At 45.0% G+C, this 24,726-nt stretch overlaps 1 protein-coding gene across 1 annotated transcript in view; it reads right to left on the bottom strand.

Annotated features, from left to right (window-relative positions):
- CAMTA1 (calmodulin binding transcription activator 1) overlaps positions 1-24,726 on the bottom strand; it is a 293,220-nt gene that overhangs the window by 263,402 nt on the left and 5,092 nt on the right. The window contains exon 2 of the mRNA XM_070956332.1: positions 7,646-7,764. Within this exon, the coding sequence (XP_070812433.1) occupies positions 7,646-7,764 (119 nt within the window). The remainder of the gene's footprint in view (positions 1-7,645; positions 7,765-24,726) is intronic.

The following is a 24,726-nucleotide window of genomic DNA, read 5'->3' as shown; positions in this document are numbered from 1 at the left end:
GCCATCACGGGTCTATAGTCTCCTGCTTGAATGAGAGGTTGGACTAGAAGACCTCCAAGGTCCCTTCCAGCACTATCCTGATGGACTGATATCACAAAATGAGTGGCGGATCCTCATAAGCTCTTCCCAAAAACCCAATTTAACAGCCATTGTGCTCAAATGCAAGAATAGTCTGGCTTACCAGAAGTGGGCAAGGTGCTATTCCGAGTGCGGGCTCTTCTTATCCCGTGGGGCTAAATAAATCTCCCAATTTAATGTGTGAGGTTCTCATCATCTGCTCATTTTGGGGGGGGAAAAAAAAAAACTGGAAGGCCAATTTAGAGTTGCCAGTGGCAGGCTTTCCAGAGCGAGAGATGATTAAATTTAGTGCAGTTACTTAAACAGGAAAACTGCAGTTGGCTTAACCAGGACAGGCTTCTTCCCACCCCAAAGCGTGTAAATTAAAAAAAAAAAACAATTTACATACATCTGATTGCCTTTCGTCTGCTAAGTGTTCTCGGAGTTGAATTGAAGAATTTCAAGTTTCACATCCAGAATAGAGCTGGGGTAGAGCTTGTTCAAGCAGGGGTAGACCATTTCAGACAAGTGGCTGGCCAGTCTCTTCTTGAAAGCCTCCAGTGATGAAGCACCCACAACATCTGGAGGGAAGCTGCCCCACATCTTTTCCTTAAACTGGTTCTCAATTTGGTTGGGGACCTACGTATGCCCACTGTCTTGACCGGAAAACTAAGGCCTGTCCTAGACTGCTACAGTGATACTTAAGAACATAAAACGTTTCCCTCTAAAATGCAGCTAAGCCAACCTCCTCCACATCATTTCCAATGCCCCTTAAAATATTCATCGACTACAGTCAGGCAATTCTAACAATTACAAAGTCCTACGATTAGGAACTACAATTGTAATCCCAACAATATTAATTCACTGGACAGGTTTGAAAAAAAGAAAATACGAAAAACACACATTGAAAGATCTGTACAAATGCATGTGACTCATTTTCCTGGCCCAGATCATAATAATTATACTCGGCTATGGCTTAAAATAATATCATCAACTCCGCTGCAAATGAACACAATTTTCCCCTTCAAGGGAAGCAGCTAGTCCTTGACTTACAACAGTTCATTTAGTGACTGTTCGAAGTTACAACAGCACTGAAAAAAGCGACTTAGGACCGGTTTTTTTCACACTTACGACCGTCGCAGCATCCCCGTGGTCACGTGATTAGAATTCTGACACTTGGCAATTGATTCGTATTTATGATGGTTGCATCATCCCGGGACAGAAATTTTGGGGTCGTAAGTCGAGGAGTACCTCCGGTCTGCCCAGCTCTGTTCCATTTCTCTAAAGACCTACCAGTTTGCAACCTGCCTGCAATTCCCTATAAATTTAGCAATTTATAGACTTTGCATGGGGCAACAGTGACTTCACCTTCTGCACCGTCGTAAATTTTATAGCCCAGGTATAAAAATTGGGCCGAAATACAGGACAGCCAATTCTGCGTAAGCGGAAGGACAGCACATGGGATCTGGGGAAGGGGAATTTCATTCAGCAAGGTATGAAAATGACTCCCTATTACTCAGCAGCATTTAAGGAGGAGAGAGAGAGAAAGAGGGAGAGGGGGGGAGAGACTTCCGTGTCTGTGGTCATGACAAGGACACAGCCAGCTCGCTGCTGTGTCAGAAAAAATCCATAAAAGCTTTAAACTGGGGTCATGCAAGCATTCGCAAGGGGAGTCCAGAATTTCCTGCCACCTCAAGGAAATTTTATTTTATTTCTAAAAAAGCATTTTTGAAGCAGCAAAGGCAACTAAGCGTTCAGATCAGAGGTTTTCGGGCTAGATGTTTGACACCGCCTCGCTGTCCTGTCGCGATTTTAACATTCATGGCGATAATCCCCTCTCCCTAATCCAGCTGCTTTCCAATTCTATCCTTGCCTTCTTTCTTTTTATCTTTGAATTACAGGGAGCTCCTTCCAATGTTTTGGACGTCCTTTTTACCCCCCGTCGCTAGGCATGGCATGCACTGCACGACTGCCACATTGATTCCTCCCCAAAAATTCCGATTCTGCCTCCCTGCCACCTTCGATGCCATCACCAGATCATGCCATTTGCCTCGGGTTTGTGACCTGACTGACCTGTGTCCGTCAACCTCTTCACTTTGTGCTTTTAAGGTGCGAAGTTTCTTCCACCAACTGCCATTCTTATCTCTTTTAACCAGCTTTCTCTAGTTGCCCTCCCTATCCTTTACTAACCATTAGCTCCACTAACGAATTGATGGCGAGGCCAACAGGGCAGACTCATGGAAGGGACCTTGGAGGTCTTCTAGTCCAACCCCCTGCTCAAGCAGGAGACCCTATATCATTCCAGTCAAATGGTTGTCCAATCTCTTCTTTAAAAACTCCAGTAATGGAGCACCCACAACTTCTGGTGGCAAGTTGTTCCACTGGTTAATTGTCCTCACTGTTAAGAAATTCCAGGTTGCTCCTCTCCTTGATGAGTTTCCATCCGTTGCTTCTTGTCCTGCCTTCTTTGGTGCTTTGGAGAATAGCTTGACTCCCTCTTCTTTGGGGCAGCCCCTGAGAGATTGGAATACTGCTATCGTGTCTCCCCTGGTCCTTTTCATTCAACTAGGCAACTGTTCTTCACGGGTTTTAGCCTCCAATCCCCTAATCCTCTTTGCTGCCCTTCTCTGCCCTCTTTCTAAATAAGACTTCTAGATTTCAACTTTTTTGTCCTCTGTCAAATCTCGTCCTCTGGAGCTCTCAGACCAGAGCAACGGTCTTTAAAATGACTTCTTGCTGCCCCTTTTTAAGGCCGTTTATTGTTTCCTTTCCTTCTTGCCCCAATTTGTGATTTTTCTCCTCTGTTGTTAACTTCGAATGGTCGCTAAAGTCGGGAACTACTCGTAATTTTTTTTTTTTTAAATGCTTGGGACGCAAATCCTGTGCTTTGAAAAAGTTTGAACTATTTAAAAAATGTCAGCAGAGTAAATTTTTTTTTTAAAGCCAACTTAAAAAAGAAATGATTTCAACTTTCCACGTGGTGGATTTATATCTGCTGCCATGAAACCCACCCACCGCTGACCAGTCACTCTGCCACGCCTGGAATCCACAAAACCAGTGGGACACAACCTTCACATTTTTTCCCCACACACCCTCGCGATTTCAGTAAAATAGCCTTATTATATGTGATCGAACAAGAATGATTTGGTGTTTCTGTGCCCAATCTTGGTTGTTTTTTTTTAAAGCTTTATTTTTTTGCTCATTAGGGAGCACGACGTAAGGACAATGACTACATGGCAAGGTTAATTTAGACAAAGTCACCGGGTGTTCCCACCTTCCTTATATTGAGGGGGCTGCCACAGATAAAATTACGGTGACAGGCTAGCTGACAAGAGCTCGCCCATACAAAGAAAGGGCAAATATTAGCTTTTAATTGAGATTCTTGCTGCTGCTACAGTATTTTTCTGCTGAGTTCCTCTGGGGCCCTGGGCCTTTCCATCATCAGCATCTTAGCAGCTCTGCCTCTTATGCAGCTGCTTATAAAGCAGAACGGTGTCACCGGAGAGTCAGCTGGCATTGAGATGCCAGCTGGCAGGGCATGCCGGACCCATGAAGGCCTCGTGGGGATCAGGGTGGATTGCCACAGATCCAAACTTCACCTGAATTCCAGGCAGTTTTGAATGCAGGATCAAGAATCCTTCCACAAAGAAAGCTGCACAAAGCAGGCAAGCGGGATGATTTTTGGACAGGGAAAACAGAATTATTTAGAATATTTAAGAGCGGTGTATACAAGTAGCCCCTCGACGTACGACCACAATTGAGCCCAAAATTTGTGCCGCTAAGCCGAGACGGTGGGGAAGTGAGTTTCGCCCCATATGACGACTTTTCTCGCCACCGTTGTTAAGGGAGTGACTGCGGTCATTAAGTTAGTAACGCAGTTGTTAAGTCCCCCCTTGACTTTGCCTGTCAGGAGGTCGCAAAAGGGGATCAACGTGACTCCGGGGACACTGCGACCGTCATAACTACGAGTCTGTTGCCAAGCATCTGAAATTTGATCACATGACCGTGGGGAATGGGGATGCTGCAATGGTCGTAAGAGTGAAAAATGGCTCTAATTCACTTTTCTCGGTGCTGTTGTAACTTTGAACGGTCACTAAGTGAATGGCTATAAGTCGAGGAATACACACACACAGTGCATTCAGAAAGTAAATATACTTTGTGTGTGTGTGTGCACACACACACAAAGTGCATTCAGAAAGTATTCAGACCCCCATCACTTTTGTCAATTTTGTTATGGTGCAGCCTGATTCTACAGTTGTTGAAATTCATTTTTTTTCCTCGTTAAACTACACTCAAGTTACTCCATAAGGACAAAGTGAAAACAGAAGTTTAGAAATGTCTGCAAATTTATTAAAGAGAGAAAAAAAACTGAAATATCACATTGGCATTGGGAGTCAGACCCTTCTGAATAACAAAAGGGACAACAGTGAAGGGGGTTTGAATACTTTCTGAATGCACTGTATGTGCATGTATGTACACACACATATACACACCAAATACATGTATATGTATCTCCTATCTCTTCATCCATCATCTAACCATCTGTCAATCTCTCCCTTCCTCCTATCTACCCTATTGTACCCTATCCAGCCATCTATGGTGTATGTATGTATGTATGTATGTATGTATGTATGTATGTATCTATCTATCTACCTACCTACCTACCTACCTAACATCTATCTACAGTCAGTGCTGGGTTTCTACTTATTAGCCCCGGTTCAGGCAAACTGGTAGTGGCGGAGACGGGAGGCTCCGCCCACCCATCTGGATGTCATCATGGATGCTCTGAGCATGTGCAGAAGTTTCTGTGCATGCGCATACTCACAGTTCCGAACTGGTAGCAAAGGTAAGTGGAACCCACTACTGTCTACAGTGTGTTTACATAAATAAATAGCGGAAAGTCTGCTTTATCCGCAGTACAAATCAGCTTGTGTGTTCCAACGTGAACAAAGGGAGCCTAACAGGAGGTGTTGCTCGTACTACTGAGCTCAAGATGTGCGTAACTAGCTGCTCTTACACACCTCTCAAAAGTCTGGGGGCCTTTGATGCTTTGGGAAGATGAGAGATCGCTGTAAGTACATCCCGTTATCCTGCTCTCAACTTCCGCAACAGACCGGCGGAGGGCCTGTGATTAACCCTGGGTAATCTCCACTCCTCTCAATTTAGGAACATCTGGGAAGAAGACGACGGAAAGTTTCTGCACAAGAGAACTGCTGTTGAAAGGATTTCAGGAACCTCCACCCACTCAGATCCTTCAGGAGGGCTGTTTCTTCGGCATCATTTTTGCAGGTTTGCAAAATCAAAGCGATAACGCCCAAGATCAAATCCAAGGGATTCCCTTTGGCACTTAAGATTTTTTTCTTTTCTTTTTTTAAATCACCAGGAACATGATGCCAAATGGAAAGACCGTGTTTTAACCACTTTGCCAAATGGGATTAAATGCTGGTATTATTGGGGATGGGGCAGTGGTGAAATCCATATTTTTCCCTACCGGTTCTGTGGGCGTGGCTTGGTGGATGTGGCAGGGGAAGGATACTGCAAAATCCCCATTCCCTCCCCACTCCTGGGGGAAGGATATTGCAAAATCTCCATTCCCACCCCACTCTGGGGCCAGCCAGAGGTGGTATTTGCCGGTTCTCCAAAAAACTACTCAAAATTTCCACTATCGGTTCTCCAAACTACTCAAAATTTTCGCTACCGGTTCTCCAGAACCTGTCAGAACCTGCTGGATTTCATCCCTGGGATGGGGTCATATGTCAGAGAGAGGCCATTGGTCAACTTAAGGGGTTGGGTATCCTGAGCCTTTATCCAGTATAGGTCACATATATATATATTATATATATATACAATATATAATATTCTAAAGCCAGAAAGAATCCTGAACAGAACATGGAAACCAGCATAACGATCAGCAAAATCCGTGAGAAAAATCAGCGTACCACAGATGAAATGAAAATGATTCTGATCCCAGATAGCCTGCTATAGCAGTTTGTGCCCACGTTGGAGATGGATAAATGCACCTCACAAGGCGCAAAATTAATAAAACTCGGCCTACGTTCCCCGATTCAAAACAAGAGATCCTTCCTGCACTTACACAAAGTGACAAAAGCAAAACCGAGAGACGTTGTGTTACTAGTCCATAGTATGAGTATAATATAGTATAGAGATGCTGTTCGTTGAACCCAAATGCTTTTTTTTTTTACAGGTTTATGGAAGGCTCATGAGCTTCTCTCTCCTAGCGCGTGAATCACGGCGCAGTCATACCCGAGAACCGTTCCTGGTGACACCACAGCGCCAATGTTCCCCTTTCCTAGGAATGTAAACCAGACCAAATCCAGAGAGCCAGATACGTCTCTACAATTTGGAAATCTTCCCCTTAATTTCTTGGAGAGGGTCCTGCCACGACCTTAAAAACGTGCTAAGCGATTTGAGGAAGCACCAAAATTTTGTGACTCTCTCACTGCTCCTGGGGGGAGGGGGGGGTTCCAAGGTTTAATACAACTTGCAATCCCCTTCTCCCACATCTCAGGACGTAGTTGTTACTATAAATAACAGTGGATGGATCCAGTTCGTGCAAAGATAAGCTCTGTCTTCAACCGCCACTGCGTGAGCTTCTCCCAAAATAAATGGAGGATGCAGCCTCTCTCTCGTTTTCGTTGCGAACAACTGAACACAATAAAGCGCATTTTGCAAATGGATTGATCGAGGATTTTTGTCTTCGGCAAGGCACTTAGTCACATCAGTTTATGACCTTTCAAAAATAACGGATTCTTAGGAAATCTAAGATCACTGCTGTAAAGTCTGTCCAGAAGACAAAGTCAGCCAGCAGCAGGAGGTCTAACTACAATCGTTTCCAAAGCTGCTTCTCTTTTAAAAAAAATGAATAAAAATGAATACGCAGGGCACAAATTCAAGGAAACCAGTTGCGCTCATGTTTGTTAATGCGTTCTCTTTCATTCACTCCATTCACCATCACCACCACCCCAAAAAATATTCATTCCTCACACAGGAAATTTACTTTTGAAAATAAGATACCTGCTAAAAATCCTGCATTTACGGGCAAAGTTTTTGCACCCTTGTTTAGGTGAGTCACGCTGACTGAGATTTAAGGAAACTCGTCTAGACCAAAGATACCTAGATTGGGAAGGCCACTCTTCATACTTAGAGATGCGTTGTTAAAAAATATTCTTAAATAAAAGATTATTAAGCATTAGAGCCAGGAATTGCCATGATTTTTGGAAGTTTGGGGCACAATCGGGGCCCTTATCAAATTGACACTTGTGGTAAGGCTGCACCAAAGCTACATTTTCATTCATTTCTGACATGTACAAATATCCAATATACAGATTTTAGCTGCCCCTGTGAAAGAAATAAAATGCTAGATATACCAACCAACGTCAGGAAGGAGATGCGATGTTCTGTCTCTTTTAAAATTCACAGTTAAATCATTTCCTATTAGCTAAGGGACCAAATCTGCAAAATCAGCAGCGACCCGAGGGCGGTTGATCATGATTTTTTACTCCAATACATCTACAGTTTCAACACACCAGCCAGTGAAATCACACACACAAAAATTTTCTCTAGCTACCTCATTTGTGTTCCAACGGTGTCTCTCTTTTGGTAAACTGGAACATTTTGGTAGACATTCAAGGAGCTTTTTCGGTAAAAAGATTTTTACATGACTTCCGTTGCTGTTTCCATGATCATCTGAAGAGAGGGGGAGAAAAAAAAATGATATATTTGTGTTTAGAAACGAGCATCAGAACTGTTTTGATATATTTCCCCCCCTCCCTCTGACTCCAAAGGTCAAATCCATATGCACACACAGAGTCTTTCCTTCTACCATTTGTCATCTTAAAAATGCAATTTCTGGCATCGTCACTCCCCCCCGGCCGTACACAAAATAAATGGCCATCGTGGCATGTCAATTCCTCGAAGTCAAAGGCCAGGCTCGGTTTATGGACTCCAGAAATGTAAATAAATAAATAAAAATGGAAGTTTCCAACTTTACAGCTTTCCACCGATGCAGGACAGGAAAACCTCATTCCTAACAGCAAATTTTAGAGAGTTGAAGTGGCAACAAAATTGTTAGGAATAAAGGATGCCCGTTTATTTTGCCTTACCGACCCGTAGAATTTCACTACGCAGAAAATTTTAGTCTTTTTACACAAAGTAGCCTTTCGAACTGCTAACCCTTTGGGTATGTACAAACACAGCTAGTCCCCAACTTACAACAGTTCGTTAAGTGACTGTTCTAAGTTACAATGGCACTAAAAAAAAAAAGTGACTCAGGACCGTTTTTCACACTTATGACCGTTTGCATCCCCATGGTGACGTGATCGAAATTCAGAAGCTCGGCAACTGACTCGTATTTATGACAGGAGCAGCGTCTCGGCGGGGAGGGCGAGTCACATGATCCCCTTTGGTGACCTTCACAAAGGTCAACGGATTCACTTAACAACCAAGTTACTCAGTTAACAGCTGCAGTGATTCACTTAACAAGTGAAGGTCGTAAAAAGGGGACAAAACTCAACAAACGTCTCGCGTAACAGCCAGAAAGCTTGGGCTCAATCGTGGTCGTAAGTCGAGGACTTCCCGTACAATGAACACACAGGCACGTCGCCCTTCCTCCTGAGCTCTGGTTTAGGACCAGCCAGGCCACAAAGCAAAACCAGCTGATTTTTTTTTTTTCTATGAGGCAAAACATTTTTCCTCGTTCGTCTGTCTTTCGTGCAACGTTCCGCACTACAGATCAGATTTCCATAGTTTTATGATGTTACAGTGATAGATCCCTTGTAGCAGACACAATGCGCAGGGAATGTAAACACAATGTGGCTTAACCCCATCACAACTGCTCCAGTTTCTGCCATGCAAAAGACGACGCCTAGAGATCAGAAGAGAAGAGCTTTGTAAAGAGGAATGCGCTGGGAAGAGGATATTATTTTAAAAAAAAATAAAAATGTTGATTGAACTCAAAATCCTGAATCCGTTGCAGATAAGATATATAGAATAGGATGGGATGAGATGGGATGGGATGGGATGGGATGGGATGGGATGGGATGGGATGGGATGGGATGGGAAGGGAAGGGAAGGGAAGGGAAGGGAAGGGAAGGGAAGGGAAGGGAAGGGAAGAGAAGAGAAGAGAAGAGAAGAGAAGAGAAGAGAAGAGAAGAGAAGAGAAGAGAAGAGAAGAGAAGAGAATTCTTTATTGGCCAAGTGTGGACACACAAGGAATTTGTCTTGGTGCATACGCTCTCAGTGTACATAAAAAGACAAGATACATTCGTCAAGAATCATAAGGTACAACACTTAATGATAGTCATAGGGAAACAGCCAATATAAATCGTAAGGATGCAAGGAACAACGTTACAGTCATGCAGTCATAAGTGGGAGGAGATGGGTGGTGGGAACGATGAGAAGATTAATAGCGGTGCAGACTTAGTGAATAGTTTGACAGTGTTGAGGGAATTATTTGTTTAGCAGAGTGATGGCGTTGGGGAAAAAACTGTCCTTGTGTCTAGTTGTTCTGGTGTGCAGTGCTCTATAGCGTCGTTTTGAGGGTAGGAGTTGAAAGAGTTTATGTCCAGGATGCGAGGGGTCTGTACATATCTTTTTGACTGATATCCTGATATAGCCTGATAAGGATCAAATGAAAACCTACCACAATGTGGATCGGATTTAGCAGCTTTCACTTGGGAGGCAGAAGTAAATTATTTTACCTTGCAACAAACGTCATATTTTTCTGCTTCCTGCTTTTCTTTTTTCTTTTCAAAACAAGCGGCTGAATTGAAATATCAAACGAAGGAGAAAAATCAATAAAGAACACAATAGGATTTCATTACACTTAATTTTGCTTTGATCTGCAGTCGAATGGAGCAAGGAGTTATTTTTTTTTAAATTTGGCTTGCAGCCAATTAGATGATTTTTTTTTTTATGTGCATATAGTCCACAACTTATTTGTTTGGTGACTGAAGGTACGACGATATCGAAAAAAGTGATTTATGACCATTATTCACACTTGTGACCGTTGCAGCAACCTCCTGGTCACGTGATCAAAATGTAGATGGTTTGGCGACTGATTCTTATTTACGACGGCCACAATGTTCCGGGGTCATGAGATCAGCTTCCGACAAGCAGCCTCAATGAGGAAGCCAGATTCATTTAACGACCGCATTCTCACTTAACAACCACAGCGATTCACGTAGCAACGGTGGCAAGGCAGGTCGCAAAATGGGGCAAAAACTCACTTAACAACTGTCTTGCTTAGCAAAAAAAAGAAAGAAATTTTAGGGTCAGTTGTCCCAAAGGGGCTTTTTTTTCAAGAGGCGATTGGGCTTTCTGGTTCTTCTTTGAAGACGTTTCGCTTCTCATCTAAAGAAGCTTCTTCAGTTCTGACCTCCCCCCACCATCCAGTTCAGAGCTGAGAAGCAAAAGATCTTCAAAGAAAAACCAGTCTACAACTGTGACCCGGATGAGGGAGAATCTCCATTAGACATTTAGGGTCAGTTATGGTCGTACACATTAGGTTTAGAAGTTGTTTCCTATTTATCGCTCCTGTACACACTTGCAGAAAAGAAAGAAAAAAACCATTTAACGGAGGGGTCTCCAACCGTGGGAACTTTAAGACTGGTGGACTTCAACTCCCAGAATTCCTCAGCCAGCGAAACTTCGCTGGCTGAGGAATTCTGGGAGTTGAAGTCCACCAGTCTTAAAGTTCCCACGGTTGGAGACCTCTGCTTTAACGTATAGTTCCCACAGATAACCAACTCTGAAACTGCCCAACCGACGTCCATTAATTTTTACAAGAACAATGAATTTTTAATAGCGAAAATGGCCCACTAAAAAAACTGAAGTTAACGATGGGATTAAAGTTCATCGTGCCCACCCCAACCCCCACCGCTGAGCTCAGGCCTGATTAGAGCATCCTGTTCTAATCCAGAGTAGCAGCAAGTTAATTACGTAATTATAACTTTAATTCTGATTTCCCCCCCACCCACCCCTTCTTCCTTTAAAAACAGCAAGGAGAAAAGGCCTGTGTTTCTCTCTCTCTCTCTCTCTCTCTCTCTCTCTCTCTCTCTCTCTCTCTCTCTCGCTGTACAAGCAACCAAACAGTTTATTTCTCTCTCAATGGCAGCTTCACACCAGATGGGGATGAAGCAGTGTTTAGAAAATATCGCATTTGAACCCAAGAGACGGCTGATTAATCAGCTCTGCAGGAAATGCCTATTTAAGTGGGCTGCGTTTGTTTGGCCAGGAAGATAAAAACGATTTCTGTCGCAATTTTCAGTTGACGGTTCCTTCTTTTATATATATATATATATATACATACATACACACACACACACACACACACACACACACACACACACATTTTTAGTTCCTTCCCAAGTTATTTTTATGAAAAGTTCCTTTAGAAAGAGAAAAAGTACAAAAGAAAAGAGAAGGCTTCAAAGGGCAAGAAAAAAAGTGAAAGAAAAATTAAGAAAAGAAAAAAAAAAACCCAAAACAGGGAGTCCTCCTTGACTTACAACAGACCATTCGAAAGTTACAACGGCGCTTATGACCGTTTTTCCACACTTATAACCGTTGCACCCCTAGTCAAAATGTAGAGGCAGCTGACTTACATTTATGATGGCTGCCGTGTGATCTTGCGACCTTCAACGGGGAAAGCCAGATTCACTTCGCAGCCGCGTGATGTCACAACTGCGGTGGTTCACTTAACGATGGTGGCGGAAAAGGTCGTGAAGTGGGGCAAAAACCCGTTCAACAACTGTCTCCCTTTAGCAACAGAAATTTTGGGCTCCCGTTGCGGTCGCAAGTTGAGGACTGCCCGTACAATGAGATGGCAATCTTCTTTACGACAATTATGGATTTGCCTCTCACTCGGTCGGTGGTATAATTCTTTCTTTTCTTTCTTTCTTTCTTTCTTCCTTTCCACAGGCAATAATCCATCCTGCTTAATCATCAAAACCATAAATCTTTTTTTTTCCCTCCCTTTGTTCCATGCAAAAAGTCCGTTAAGGGGTTTCCAGTTTCATTCCACATTTTTTTTCCTCTCCTCTCTTAAAAGAATAAAAGCATTTTTACACCGCATGGTGGGGGGAAAGCTTCTATGCTAAGATCAGCTACATCAGAGCAATAAATACTCCAAAACAAAATGTGAACTTTGGTACGGAGGGATCAAATAAGATTCTCCATCTAGAGTTCTCCACTGGAGGAGGGGGGAAAAATTGATTTTTTTGGGTTTTGTTTTTTGCTTCTTTAAATCTGGGCCAAGACTCAGAACACCTTCAAGCAAAAAACGTTCCACCTTTGAAACTTCCCACCTGGCATCCGTGCAGACGGAAAGATTGCGGGCATTTTAAAACCGGTTTGTCTATTGACCCCCTGAATAAAACTATTTTTTAAGATGGGCTTCGAACAGACGCCAGCGAATAATGGAAACAAGGCCTGGCAATATTCGTGGATAAATGGAGGACTTAGTTACGACAAGCTGAAGTGCAGGTGGTCCCCAACTTACAACCGTTCGTTTAGTGACCGTTCAAAGTTACAAGCGGATCACGTGGCCTTTAAGCGAGTCTACCTTTTCCGATTAAGCTTGCTTGCCGGGATCCAGCTGGGAAGGTCGTGAATGGAGACCGAGTGATCCCAGGATGATCCCAAGCACATTTTAAAGACACGTTGTGATTTGTGATCGCGTGGGGTCATTCTGCTAAAAGTGCAAACGAACGGGCTGCAAGTCGGGTTCTTCAGTGCCGTTGGAGCGGTCACTAAACGAACGGTTGTTAAGTCGAGGACTGAGCCATAGCGGGGCCATTTCGAAAACAACGTGGCTTGTGCCAAAGGGGGTGGTGGTGGTGGGTCTGCTTGTTCCACGACTTGAGGGGTACTGTTTGAAGTCCAAAATGACCTTTCTGTCAAACGTTGGCTGCTGTTAATGCGTTTCCCGCACTAGTCAAGGAGAGCTTTGATCTTCCCTATTGAATTAAACTGCACAAACCTTTTGTCTGATTTGCTGAATGGGCTTTGGCGGTATTATAAAGCCCCGTTTACAGTCAAGGTGATGGTTTTCCCAGTTGCAATGTCTGGCTGTGAAAGTTGGACCATAAGGAAGGCTGAGGGCCAAAGAATGGAGGCCTTTGAACTCTGGTGCTGGAGAAGACTCCTGCGAGTCCCTTGGACTGCAAGGCCATCCAACCGGTCAGTCCGAGAGGAGATCAACCCTGACTGCTCTTTAGAAGGCCAGATCCTGAAGATGAAACTCAAATCCTTTGGCCACCTAATGAGAAGGAAGGAGAAGAGCCGAATGCTGGGAACGATGGAGGGCAAAAGAAGAAGGGGACAAAAGAGAATGAGGTGGCTGGATGGAGTCACCGAAGAAGTCGGTGTGAGCTTCAATGGACTCCAGAGGATGGTAGAGGACAGGAAGGCCTGGAGGAACGTGGTCCATGGGGTCGCGATGGGTCGGACACGACTAACAACAAAGCCCCGTATTTCTAAAACACACTTTCCAACGGGGGTGGGGGGTGGATGGGGTTGGAAACCTCTCTCATCCTTAACCGGTAGGAGATGGAACGGGCTGTGTGGATGCAGAGATCTTTCTGGCCTAAGGTAGGAATATTATTCTCACTCTGTAAGAGGAAACATAAAAGGAATGAGCTGCCCAGCTGAGATACAAAAACACATAGCACAGGAACATGTTTTTTTTTAAAAAAGGCATTTCAGAAACCGGAGGTGAGAAGTAATGACAAAAAAGCCGCAGTCGCTCCTATCAAGCTCGGTACACAGTATCTCAAATATATGTGTGTGTGTGTTTTCTCTCTCAAGGGGACTCTAAACCTGTAAAACTTATCCTGGGCTTTTCAGCACTTGAGAAACATCAATTAAGGCACATGTTAGTCATCCCGCAAGCCCAGGCAGAGCACAGACCTCGAAGTTGTACGAATTGGAAAAAAAATAATATGGCCTGATTGCGCTACTAAGGGCAAACTGGACAACGGTTATGCACATTCAGGACACGGTCACCTCTGCCCTCGAACTTGGGAGGCTTCTACACAACTGGAACAGGGAGTAATAGGGCGGGAAGGGACCCTGGAGGTCTTCTAGTCCAACCCCCTGCACGAGCAGGAAACCCTACCTAGACCATTTCAATGGAGCAATCAGAATAGAGCTGGAAGGGACCTGGGAGGTCTTCTAGTCCAACCCCCTGCTCGAGCAGGAGACCTCATACCATTCTGGACTCTGAATGGTCATGCAATCTCTTCTTGAAGACCTCCCAGTGACTATCAACGGCAGGGATTCCCTTAACAACCGTGGCAAGGAAGGTCGTAAAATGGAATCGTCCTGCTTAGCAACAGACACCTTGGGCTCAATTGTGGTTGCACATCGAGGGGCCCTGCCTGCAGAAGCCAAACCATAAGTCCATGGGAGAAAAAAGAATACTGGTAGCTCTTGACATACATTCATTTAGTGACCGTTCAATGTTACTACGGCACTGGAAAAAGTGACTTACAAGCAATACTTATTTATTTATTTATTTATTTATTTGTTTAAATTTCTATACCGCCCTTCTCCAATGTAGGACTCAGGGCGGTGAACAGCCAAAGTAAAAACAAGACATACATACAAAACATACAAAATCTAAAAAAGAACTGTTTAAAATAATTAAATAATTTTGGCCGTAATTAAAACATTCCAATTTAAAATCCGTTTAAAATTTGACTCAAGCCAGCCCAGCTAGTTGAAATAAATGGGTTTTCAGGGCCCGACGAAAAATCCGGAGGTCTGTTATTGTACGTAGCTCTGGGGGGAGGTTGTTCCAGAGGGCGGGCGCCGCCACAGAGAAGGCTCTCCCCCTGGGGGTCGCCAGCCGACATTGTCTGGCGGACGGCACCCTGAGGAGGCCCACTCTGTGGGAGCGTACTGGCCGGTGGGAGGCTATTGGTGGCAGAAGGCGGTCTCGTAAGTACCCCGGCCCTAAGCCATGGAGCGCTTTAAAGGTGGTCACCAACACCTTGAAGCGCACCCGGAAGACCACCGGGAGCCAGTGCAGCTCGCGCAGGAGAGGTGTCACGTGGGAGCGCCTCGTCGCCCCCAAAATCCCCCGCGCGGCCGCGTTCTGGACCAGCTGGAGCCTCCAGGTGCACCCCAGGGGGAGCCCCATGTAGAGAGCGTTGCAGTAGTCCAGGCGGGAAGTGACGAGTGCCTGAGTGACTGTGCGTAGGGAGTCCCGATCTAGAAAGGGGCGCAACTGGCGTATCAGGCGGACCTGATAAAAAGCCCCCCTAGCCACGGCCGCCAAATGATCTTCTAACGACAGCCATGCGTCCAGGAGGACGCCCAAGTTACGAGCCCTCTCCGTGGGGGCGAGTGATTCGCCCCCAATAGCCAGCGATGGCGTCAGCTGGCTATATCGGGACGCCGGAAGCCACAGCCACTCGGTCTTGGAGGGGTTGAGTTGGAGCCTGTTTCTCCCCATCCAGGCCCGCACGGCCTCCAGGCACTGGGACATCACTTTAAGGGCATCATTGGGGTGGCCTGGGGTGGAGATGTACAGCTGGGTGTCATCAGCGTACTGATGGAACTCCACCCCGAAGCCACGGATGATCTCACCCAGCGGCTTTACATAAATGTTGAACAGAAGGGGCGAGAGGACCGACCCTTGTGGCACCCCACAAGCAAGGTGCCTCGGGGTCGACCGCTGCCCCCCTGTCAACACAGATTGCGACCGGTCAGAGAGGTAGGAGGAGAACCACCGCAAAACGGTGCCTCCCACCCCCAACCCCGCCAACCGGTGCAACATGATACCATGGTCGATGGTATCAAAAGCCGCTGAGAGGTCTAACAGGACCAGGATAGAGGAGCAACCCCTATCCCGGGCCCTCCAGAGATCATCCACCAATGCGACCAATGCCGTTTCCGTGCTGTGTCCAGGCCGGAAGCCGGACTGGAGCGGGTCTAGATAGACAGCTTCATCCAGGTACCGGGGAAGCTGTTGCGCCACCACACTCTCAACAACCTTCGCAATGAAGCGAAGGTTGGAGACTGGACGATAGTTAGCCAAAACAGCCGGATCCAGAGAAGGCTTCTTGAGGAGGGGCCTCACCACCGCTTCTTTCAAAGCGGCCGGCAGGACCCCCTCACCCAAAGAAGCGTTAACAATCTTCTGGAGCCAGCCTCGTGTCACCTCCCGGGAAGCCAGTACCAACCAGGAGGGACACGGGTCCAATAAACATGTGGTCGCGTTCAGCCGTCCCAGGACCCTGTCCATGTCCTCGGGAGCCACAGGATCAAACTCCCCCCAGATAACACTCTCAAGACCTGTCTCAGTCATCCCGTCTGGACATACCCAGTCAGAGGCCAGCCCTTCCCGAATCTGAGCGATTTTGTCATACAGATACTGCACAAAATCCTCAGCTCGACCCTGCAAGGGGTCATCCCGCACTTCCAGATGGAGGAGGGAGCGGGTCACCCTAAACAGGGCGGCTGGGCGATTATCTGATGACGCGATAAGAGCGGCAAAATAACTAGTTTTCGCCGCTTTTATCGCCACTAGGTAGGTCTTAATATGAGACCTCACCAGTGTTCGGTCAGGTTCGGAGCGGCTGGTCCTCCAACTACTCTCCAGACGTCTTTTCCGGCGCTTCATCTCCCTAAGCTCCTCGGAAAACCAAGGAGCTAGGTGAGTTCGGTGCCGGGTCAGAGGCCGCAAAGGCACGACACGGTCCAAGGCCCCGGCAGCCGCACTATCCCAGGCGGCCACCAGGTCTTCAGCCGAGTCATGAGCCAGAATCCCAGGAAATGGCCCAAGCTCCATCTGGAACCTATCAGGGTCCATCAGGCGCCTGGGGCGGAACCACCTGGTCGGTCCCGCCTCCCTGCGGCAGGGTGCAGCGGTTAGAAAGTCCAGTCGAAGGAGCGAGTGGTCAGACCATGACAAGGGTTCGATGGCTATATCCCCTATATCAAGGCCACTCAACCACTGACCAGAGATAAAAACTAAGTCCAGAGTGTGTCCTCCTGTGTGAGTGGGGTCATGAATTAACTGAGTAAGGTCCATGGCCGTCATGGAAGCCATGAACTCTCGAGCCACCTCAGACGTTTCACCGATAGATGGCAGGTTGAAATCCCCCATGATGGCAAGTCTGGGGGTGTCCACCGCCACCTCGGCTATAACTTCCACTTATGTTGCAGCCATGGCCATGTGATGGAAATTCGGAGGCTTGGCAACTGGCATGTCTTTATGATCCCAAAATTATGCGACCTGGAAACTTTCAAGAAGAGACTGGACTGCCCTCTGTCAGAAATGGCGTAGGTAGGGTCTCCTGCTTGGGAGGGCCAGGGGGCGGGGGGGTTGGACTAGATGACCTGCGAGGTCCCTTCCGACTCTGTTTAATCTGACAAGCAGCGTCAAAGAGGGAAGCTGGATTCACTTCAGAACCGTGTGGCTAACTTAATGACCGTGGCAAGAAAGGTCGTAAAATGGGGCCTAGAACTCACTTAACAACTGTCTTGCTTAGCAGTGGAAATTTGGGGCTCAACTGTGGCTGGAGGTCAAGGACCCCCTGTAACCTATACTTCCCATTATTGCAGTTCCTGATAAGTTGTGTCTTTTTACCGTCTTGCAATCAAAAAAAAAAACCCAGCTTTTTTATCACCCATCATAGCAACCCCATCAATAGCCAACAATTTCCCTTCTCCAGAGGCTCTTTGGATTCATCAATACTGTTAGAACTTCGGGCTTGAACCGTCTCGGGGAGCCTGCAAAGTCTTTTATCTCCGATCTGCATTACAGGATGTTCTAGATTTATATTCGGGGTGCTTGAATTTTTATTTTCAGGGATGCGAGAGAGGAATAACGTGTGCGTTAACCACAAGTCTTAAAGCTGCCAAGTTTGAAGACCCCTGCTTTAAAGAATCGAGGCTGTCTTGTCGATGCCAATCCTGGCGTTTTCAAAAACTAGCAACGGCGGCGCTTAACATGCAGTCACGTAATTTCTCATCGCCTTACAGGTAACCAGTTCTTCAGCATCAACACCCAGGTGTGATTCATGCAAACCCTGACAACAACCAGCCCACTTCCAAATATAAAAAGGAGCCTGACGGATGAAAACTTACCCGCCGAAGCTAAAGGCTTGACAAGCATTATTCCCAGCTTTGCAAACTTTTCCCACCTGCGCGCCCACTCGATTTGACTATAATTCTGCTCTTTTGATTAGTAGAAGATTAAAAAAAGCTACCTGGTTCAAAATTCTACAAGGATAGATAGATAGATAGATAGATAGATAGATAGATAGATAGATAGATAGATAGATAGATAGATAGATAGATGGAGGTGAAAGGAGGGAGGGAGAGGATGGAAGGAAGGAAGGAACTGGCAAGCAAAAGCATTAGAGAAATAGCGAGCACAAATTTATATCCATTCATGAAAAGCTAAAAACCAAACTCTAGGTATGAATGTCCTTTCTTCTTTCATGAGTATTTTAGTCAACATGGGCTTCAAAGCAGAAGAACTGAATCACTTCTGCTTAATTCTACCAAGCTGTGATAAATCTCTCTCTAGGTTGTCTTCCTTCATCATCATCATCGTCATCATCAGTCGGGAAATTACTCCGTAAGAAGCAGCACCCAACAGTATAGGTAGCCTTTGACTTTTAACCGTTCGTTTAGGGACCGTTCGAAGTTACAACGGCACTGAAAAAAAAAAGGTGACTTGGAACCGTTTTTTCACACTTATGACCATTGCAGCATGTGATCAAAATTTGGACGCTTACCAACTGGTTCACATTTATGACGGTCACTGCATCCCGGGGTCATGTGATCCCCTTTTGCGACCTTCTGACAAGCAAAATCCATGGGGAAGTTGGACTCCCTTCACAGTCAAGGCAACGGCAGTGATTCACTTAACAACGGTGGCTAGAAAAAGGTCGTAACATGGGGCAAAACTCACTTACCAACCATCTTGCTTAGCAACCGAAATTTTGAGCTCTCAATTGTGGTTGTGAGCCGAGGACTACCTGTACCAGAAAACTTTCTACTGGTATTCCTCAGTTAATAATAGCAATAGCACTGAAGACTTATATATCGCTTTATAATGCTTTACGCCACTCTCTAAGCGGTGAACAGTTAGCCTATGCCCCCACCCCCACCCCAAATCATCTGGGTCCTTTTACCGACCTCGCAAGGACAGAAAGCTGAGTCAACCTTGAGCCGGGTCAAGATCGAACGCCTGGCGGTGGGCAGAGTTGGACTGCAATGCTGCATTCTAACCACCAGGGCTCCTAATATCCAGGAGCAAAATTCCCACCACTATCTAATGCAGTTGTATAGAGTGGCGCCACGTAATCACATCGCTTAGTGGCAGCCCACGTTACTATTGTTAACTGAATCACACGGTTCATCAGGCGATGACTCACCAGGATCTAAGCAATTCCTGGCTTGGTCCCTCTCAGTCCCACTCCTTCAACTGCCCCCATTTGCCCATCTCCCCCATAGCTCTGCCCTTTTGGCTGCCCTACACAGTGGCATACCTTGGTGGCACTGACAGTGGCGGGCGGAGGGGGGGCTAACACAGAGGCCTGGGGCCTTCAGAAGTTTCAGCCGGCTGCTGCCACCTGTCAGAAGGTCACAAAAGAGGATTACATGACCTTGGGAGATTGCAACCGTCATAAATACGAACCAGTTGCCAAGCATCTGAATTTGGATCACGTGGCCATGGGGGTGATGCAGTGGTCGTAAGTGTGAAAAACAGTCCCAAGCCGCTTTTTTCAGTGCCCTTGTAACTTCAAGCAGTCACTAAATGAACTGCTGTTAAGTCACTAATTAATATTGTTGGCCAATTCCCCTGGCATTATGTGCAAATCTAGTCCTAACCCAATCAAATAATATTTCCCCCAAAAAATCCCATTGGAAAAAACTTCTGGATGAGGAGGAACCTGGTGCCTGTCCTCCTAGGAAACCAGACAGGAATAATAATAATAAAAAAACCAAGATAATTTGACTTTATTGGAAGGGAACCTTAACAGAATCTTCTAAGTCTGAAGGGACCAACTTTTATTGACTTGATCCATTAGGGTGGGTCTTCCCTAAATTTCTTTTTCTGACCATTAAGCAGACTGTGAGCTCCTGCCTCTTTTATCTATTTCCCAGGCAGCCTCTCCTCTCTTCTTGTCTCTCCCCAAGGTCATTCATACATTCCACTGTACTTCTGTATACAATCACATAAAATAGACGCCGATTATAAGGCAGAGAAATCTTCAGCTTTGTCTATCAAAATGATTCCATTTCTCAAAGGAATCGGTCACACTATCAGCCACCCTGGGAATTTTCAAATTGTAATTAACATTTTAAAACCATTAGCATTATCTATTAAGTATCTCAGTTGTTTTGTTTTTTACACACGCAGCTCTTTGGGCATGCCACGGTTAAAAGGTTTCAAAGTATTTCTTTCCCGTGAACTAATGTAATGAATTGCCTGGGTTTTAAAGTGTTTACAAGCAGTTTAATAATAATTTCGAGGTGATGCTTTGATTTAAAAAAAAAAAAGAAAGAAACAAGTACTTTAGCTGTATTAAGCATGCTTTGCTCGTTCAGAGTTTTAGAACAAATAGTTCCGGATGATAGAAAGGTATTTTTGAGAAATTTATACAGTGCAGGAAATTAAGATAGCAATTTTTTTTTGTATTCATTTGTTTGATTTACTAAACAGAAGTCAGATAAATGTGGTAAATTAGATTGCAATCTATTTGGGACACTACTTGTGATTCGGTGAAGAGCAATTAATTAGGCTGCTACTGCCCAGAATTTCTCTCATTTTCTTAAATATCAATCTCTGTATCTGGTAATGGTGAATCCTTTAAGTTAATTATGCAAAGCACAACAAACGAGTTTTCCTTGGTCCAAACTGAATCAACTATCGACCGCATATTATATTTTAATAATTTGTAAGATGGGGAGATATGTCTATATCCACATTTTGCATAATTTCATCAACTCAAATCTTTTCTTGTCAGATATTACCTCGAATAGTTTAGCCTTTCTGTGATATGAAACAAGCTTTTTACAGGTAGTCCTCGACTCACGACCACAACTGAGCCCAAACTTTGTGCCGTTAAGTGAGTTTTACCCCGTTTTACGACCTTTCTTCCACAGTTGTTAAGGGAATCTGGCTTCCCCATGCACTTTGCTTGTCAGAAAGTCGCAAAAGGGGGTCGTGTGACCCTGGGACACTGCGACCGTTGTAACTGTGAGTCGGTTGCAAATCATCTCAATTTCGAGCACCTGATCATGGGGATGTGGCAATGGTCGTAAGTGTGAAAAATGTCACGTTTTCCAGGGATGTTATAACTTTGAATGGTCACTAAGCGAACCGTTGTAAGTGGAGGACTACCTGTACATAAAGACGAATAAAGCTTCTCTCTTACAATGGTGGAAAGTAGCAGCAAACAGGTTCTGCGTGGGCCAAAGCCCTGGGCGCCCATTGAAGCAGCTGTATCAACCTGGCATAAGACACGGCTGCTTTAATGATCCGAAGAGTCCAAACACCGCAGCCAAGCTGACAGCCTTATTCAAATGGCAAAGACCCCATTCCCTAAAAAGAGCACATTTTCATTTTATTAAAAAAAACACTTCCCTTCTCCAAAAGCTATTTATGGTTTGAACGGGGCAAAGCTTTTCTGCAAAGCTTGCGAACCAGGTAAAAAAAGATGGATGGCGGGTCAGGTAACCATGGCATTCCGCCGTGGAGATCTTTCTGTCAGTGATTTGACATCTGGGGGCTGGCAACAGCATCAGAGTTCAGGGCTTTTTCGGCGGTATCCATTCTGTATTTGGGAAAGGACTCAAATCAGATAATCGCGAGAAATGCTCTTCCAAGTGCGTGCGAGGGCTTCTTCCAACAAGCATGCATCAAATATCAAGCATCAAACAGAGAGAGAAAGAGAGAGTTAGAAGAAAAAGTTGTCGCTTTTAAATTAAAATCTCCATAGGTTTCAGTACGGCTGTGCGCTGCTTTGGATTGAATTCCAAAAAGGGGGTTTTTGAAGGCAAAGTAACCCTTTAAAGCAGCCACATCTTTTCCCGCAGCTGTCCCTCTCCACCTGCCCTTATGGTCCTGGGAAAACACATTTCTTTCTCCAACTGAGCACAAGGCAACTGTTTAGTCCTAAATATCTACTTCTGTTATCAAACGCTGTCAAAAGCCAGTCAAATCCTCAGCCCTCTAAAGTAGTTTTAGTTACCGTTACGGTTTCTAGAAGAAAGTCAGCCTGCGTTCTCCCTTAGCTTTAGGAAAAGGTTCCCCTCGCACATATGTGCTACTCGTTCCCGACTCTAGGGGGGGCAGTGCTCATCTCTGTTTCAAAGCCGAAGAGCCAGCGCTGTCCTGTGGTCATGTGGCCGGCACGACTCAACGCCACAAAACATGGCAACAAACACTTTCAAATCAGTATGATATTCAATAAAAAAAAAAATTCTACTCAACAGGCAAGGTTAGTCATGTGACATCTAAACTATCCCTTGGCATCCAAGCACAGTATATTATTTTTCCGTCTTAGACCCCGATACAGCGAGTCCTTGTCTTTTATGACCTCAGTTGACCCCCAAAATTTCTGTTGCTAAACGAGACATTTTTCAAGTGAGGTTTGCCCCATTTTGCAACCTTTTTGCCACCGTGGTTAAGTGAATCGCACCATCCCCAAATACTTCACCATCCTAACGAACGGGCAGCTTAGGATCAGAGATTTAACTCCTAAAATCTACCTCGGTATTTCTTCCGCCTGGAGCCCGCTTGGCCACACTGTGAAAGACGGGAGAAAATGCTGGATCAAAACGAGGGATCTCTCTCTCTCTCAAAAAAAAGAGTCCAAGCGGCCCATAAGAACACCACAACGCTCGTCTTTCAAGAATTCACACAATTCAGCCTGCTCGAAAATAAGCGCCCCACCTTATATGCACATTACAGAAAAGAAGGCACAACAAAAACAGCATTTTAGGGTGAAAAAATCCCTTGTAAAAAAAAAAATAAATGCAGTGGACGGTTGAAGAAGGGGTGCAGAAAATGCCAATAGCTGCAGTTAAAGCTTTTCCTTTTTTTGGGGGGGTGGGGGTGTGTGAAAAGATGACAGCAAAGTCCTGCTTTAAATCAGGGGTCTCCAACCTTGGCAACTTTACAGCTTGTGGACTTCAACTCCCCCAAGTTTACTGACAGCTTATATCCAACTGGCTCTACGGGAAAAAAACACATTGTTGAGCGGTTTTCTAAACCATTATATTTGCGATTCACTTAAGAACGATAGCAAGAAAGGTCGTAAAACGGGGCAAAACTCAGTTAACAAATGTCTCACTCACCAATAGAAATGTTGGGCTCAATTGTGGTGGCAAGTCAAGGACATCTATAGAATTGACTACAGTATATAGAATACTGATAGAATATCGTAATTAGATTAATTGATAAGATGATGGATGGATAAGATAGACAGATGATAGGAATAGATAGAATAGATGTGTAGGTAGGTAGGTAGATGGATGGATTTGGACGGATGAATGGATGGATACCGATGGATGGATGGACAGATGAATGGATAGAGACAGACAGACTTGATCAAAGTGTAGTAGTTACAGATATATCGTCCACAACTTACGACAATTGTGACCAGAGCTTTCAATGTGGTTTTTAAGCAAGTTGTGGCGAGTTTGTCGCAGTCATTAAGTGAATCTGGCTTCCCCCATTGACTTGGGCTTGTGGGACACCCCCTGGGAAGTGTCACAAATGGCAGCCTGGGTAAACACAGGCTGGTTTCTGATCACGTGACCGCAAGGACGCTATGATGGTCATAAGTGGGAGGACTTTTGTTCAGTGCCTCGTAACTTCGGTCGCTGAACGAACGGTCCTAAGTCAAGGGCTACCACCTGCACAGTATAGAATTAGCCTGGCCAACTTGATTTCATAAAGTCCAGAGGTTATTAAAGTTGACGTTTTGTAAGTGAACCAGCGTAGCATAAACCGCTAGTGAAAACTTGGCCTTTGCACGGTCATTAAAAGAGAAACGATTCCTTGTGTACTTTTGACATCTTATGATTAAGTAGTAAACACTTGGTTATATTCCTCCAGAACAAGAACACTCATAAATAAGAACTTCTCACTACAATTACGACAAATATTTATCACAGGTAGAGAAAACCCAGTGGCCGATGTCTAGGACACCCCGAGTTTCTGCAAAGACGGTGTAGCCCGTTTTTAAGAATGTGTCATAAACCCCGTTTCATTTAGCCACGGAAAGATAATGCCATACCAAGGATATGATGTTCTCTCTCACTCCTTCAAAGGAGCAGAACTTGAAATATGGCAGGTACAGGAGGAGGAAAAAAAAAAAAAGTAATGAGAACATAGCATGCCCAGAGGGTACTCGAGAAATAAAGTTCATAAGGAATATATTTTATTCTCTCTTATTTTGTAAGTGTAATACCATCCTTCAAATTCATTTTACTACCGGTGCTTACAGCTGCTAGGAATGTGGGGTGGGGGGGGAGGAGGAGGAGGAGATGGCCGTTAGCGTGAGAGAGATATTCCTCCTAAACTGCAGGAATACAGCTAGTCCTCGACTTACAACAGTCCATTTAGTGACAGTTCAAAATCACAATGGCCCTGAAAAAGGTGACTTATGACCATTT

The sequence above is a fragment of the Pituophis catenifer genome, unplaced genomic scaffold (genome assembly GCF_029215685.1).
Source record: "Pituophis catenifer annectens isolate HBS135680 unplaced genomic scaffold, rPitCat1.0.hap2 SCAF_18, whole genome shotgun sequence".
Classification (NCBI taxonomy): Eukaryota; Metazoa; Chordata; class Lepidosauria; order Squamata; family Colubridae; genus Pituophis; species Pituophis catenifer.
Note: the sequence above shows the minus strand (reverse complement) of the source record. Positions and strands in the feature narration are given on the sequence as shown.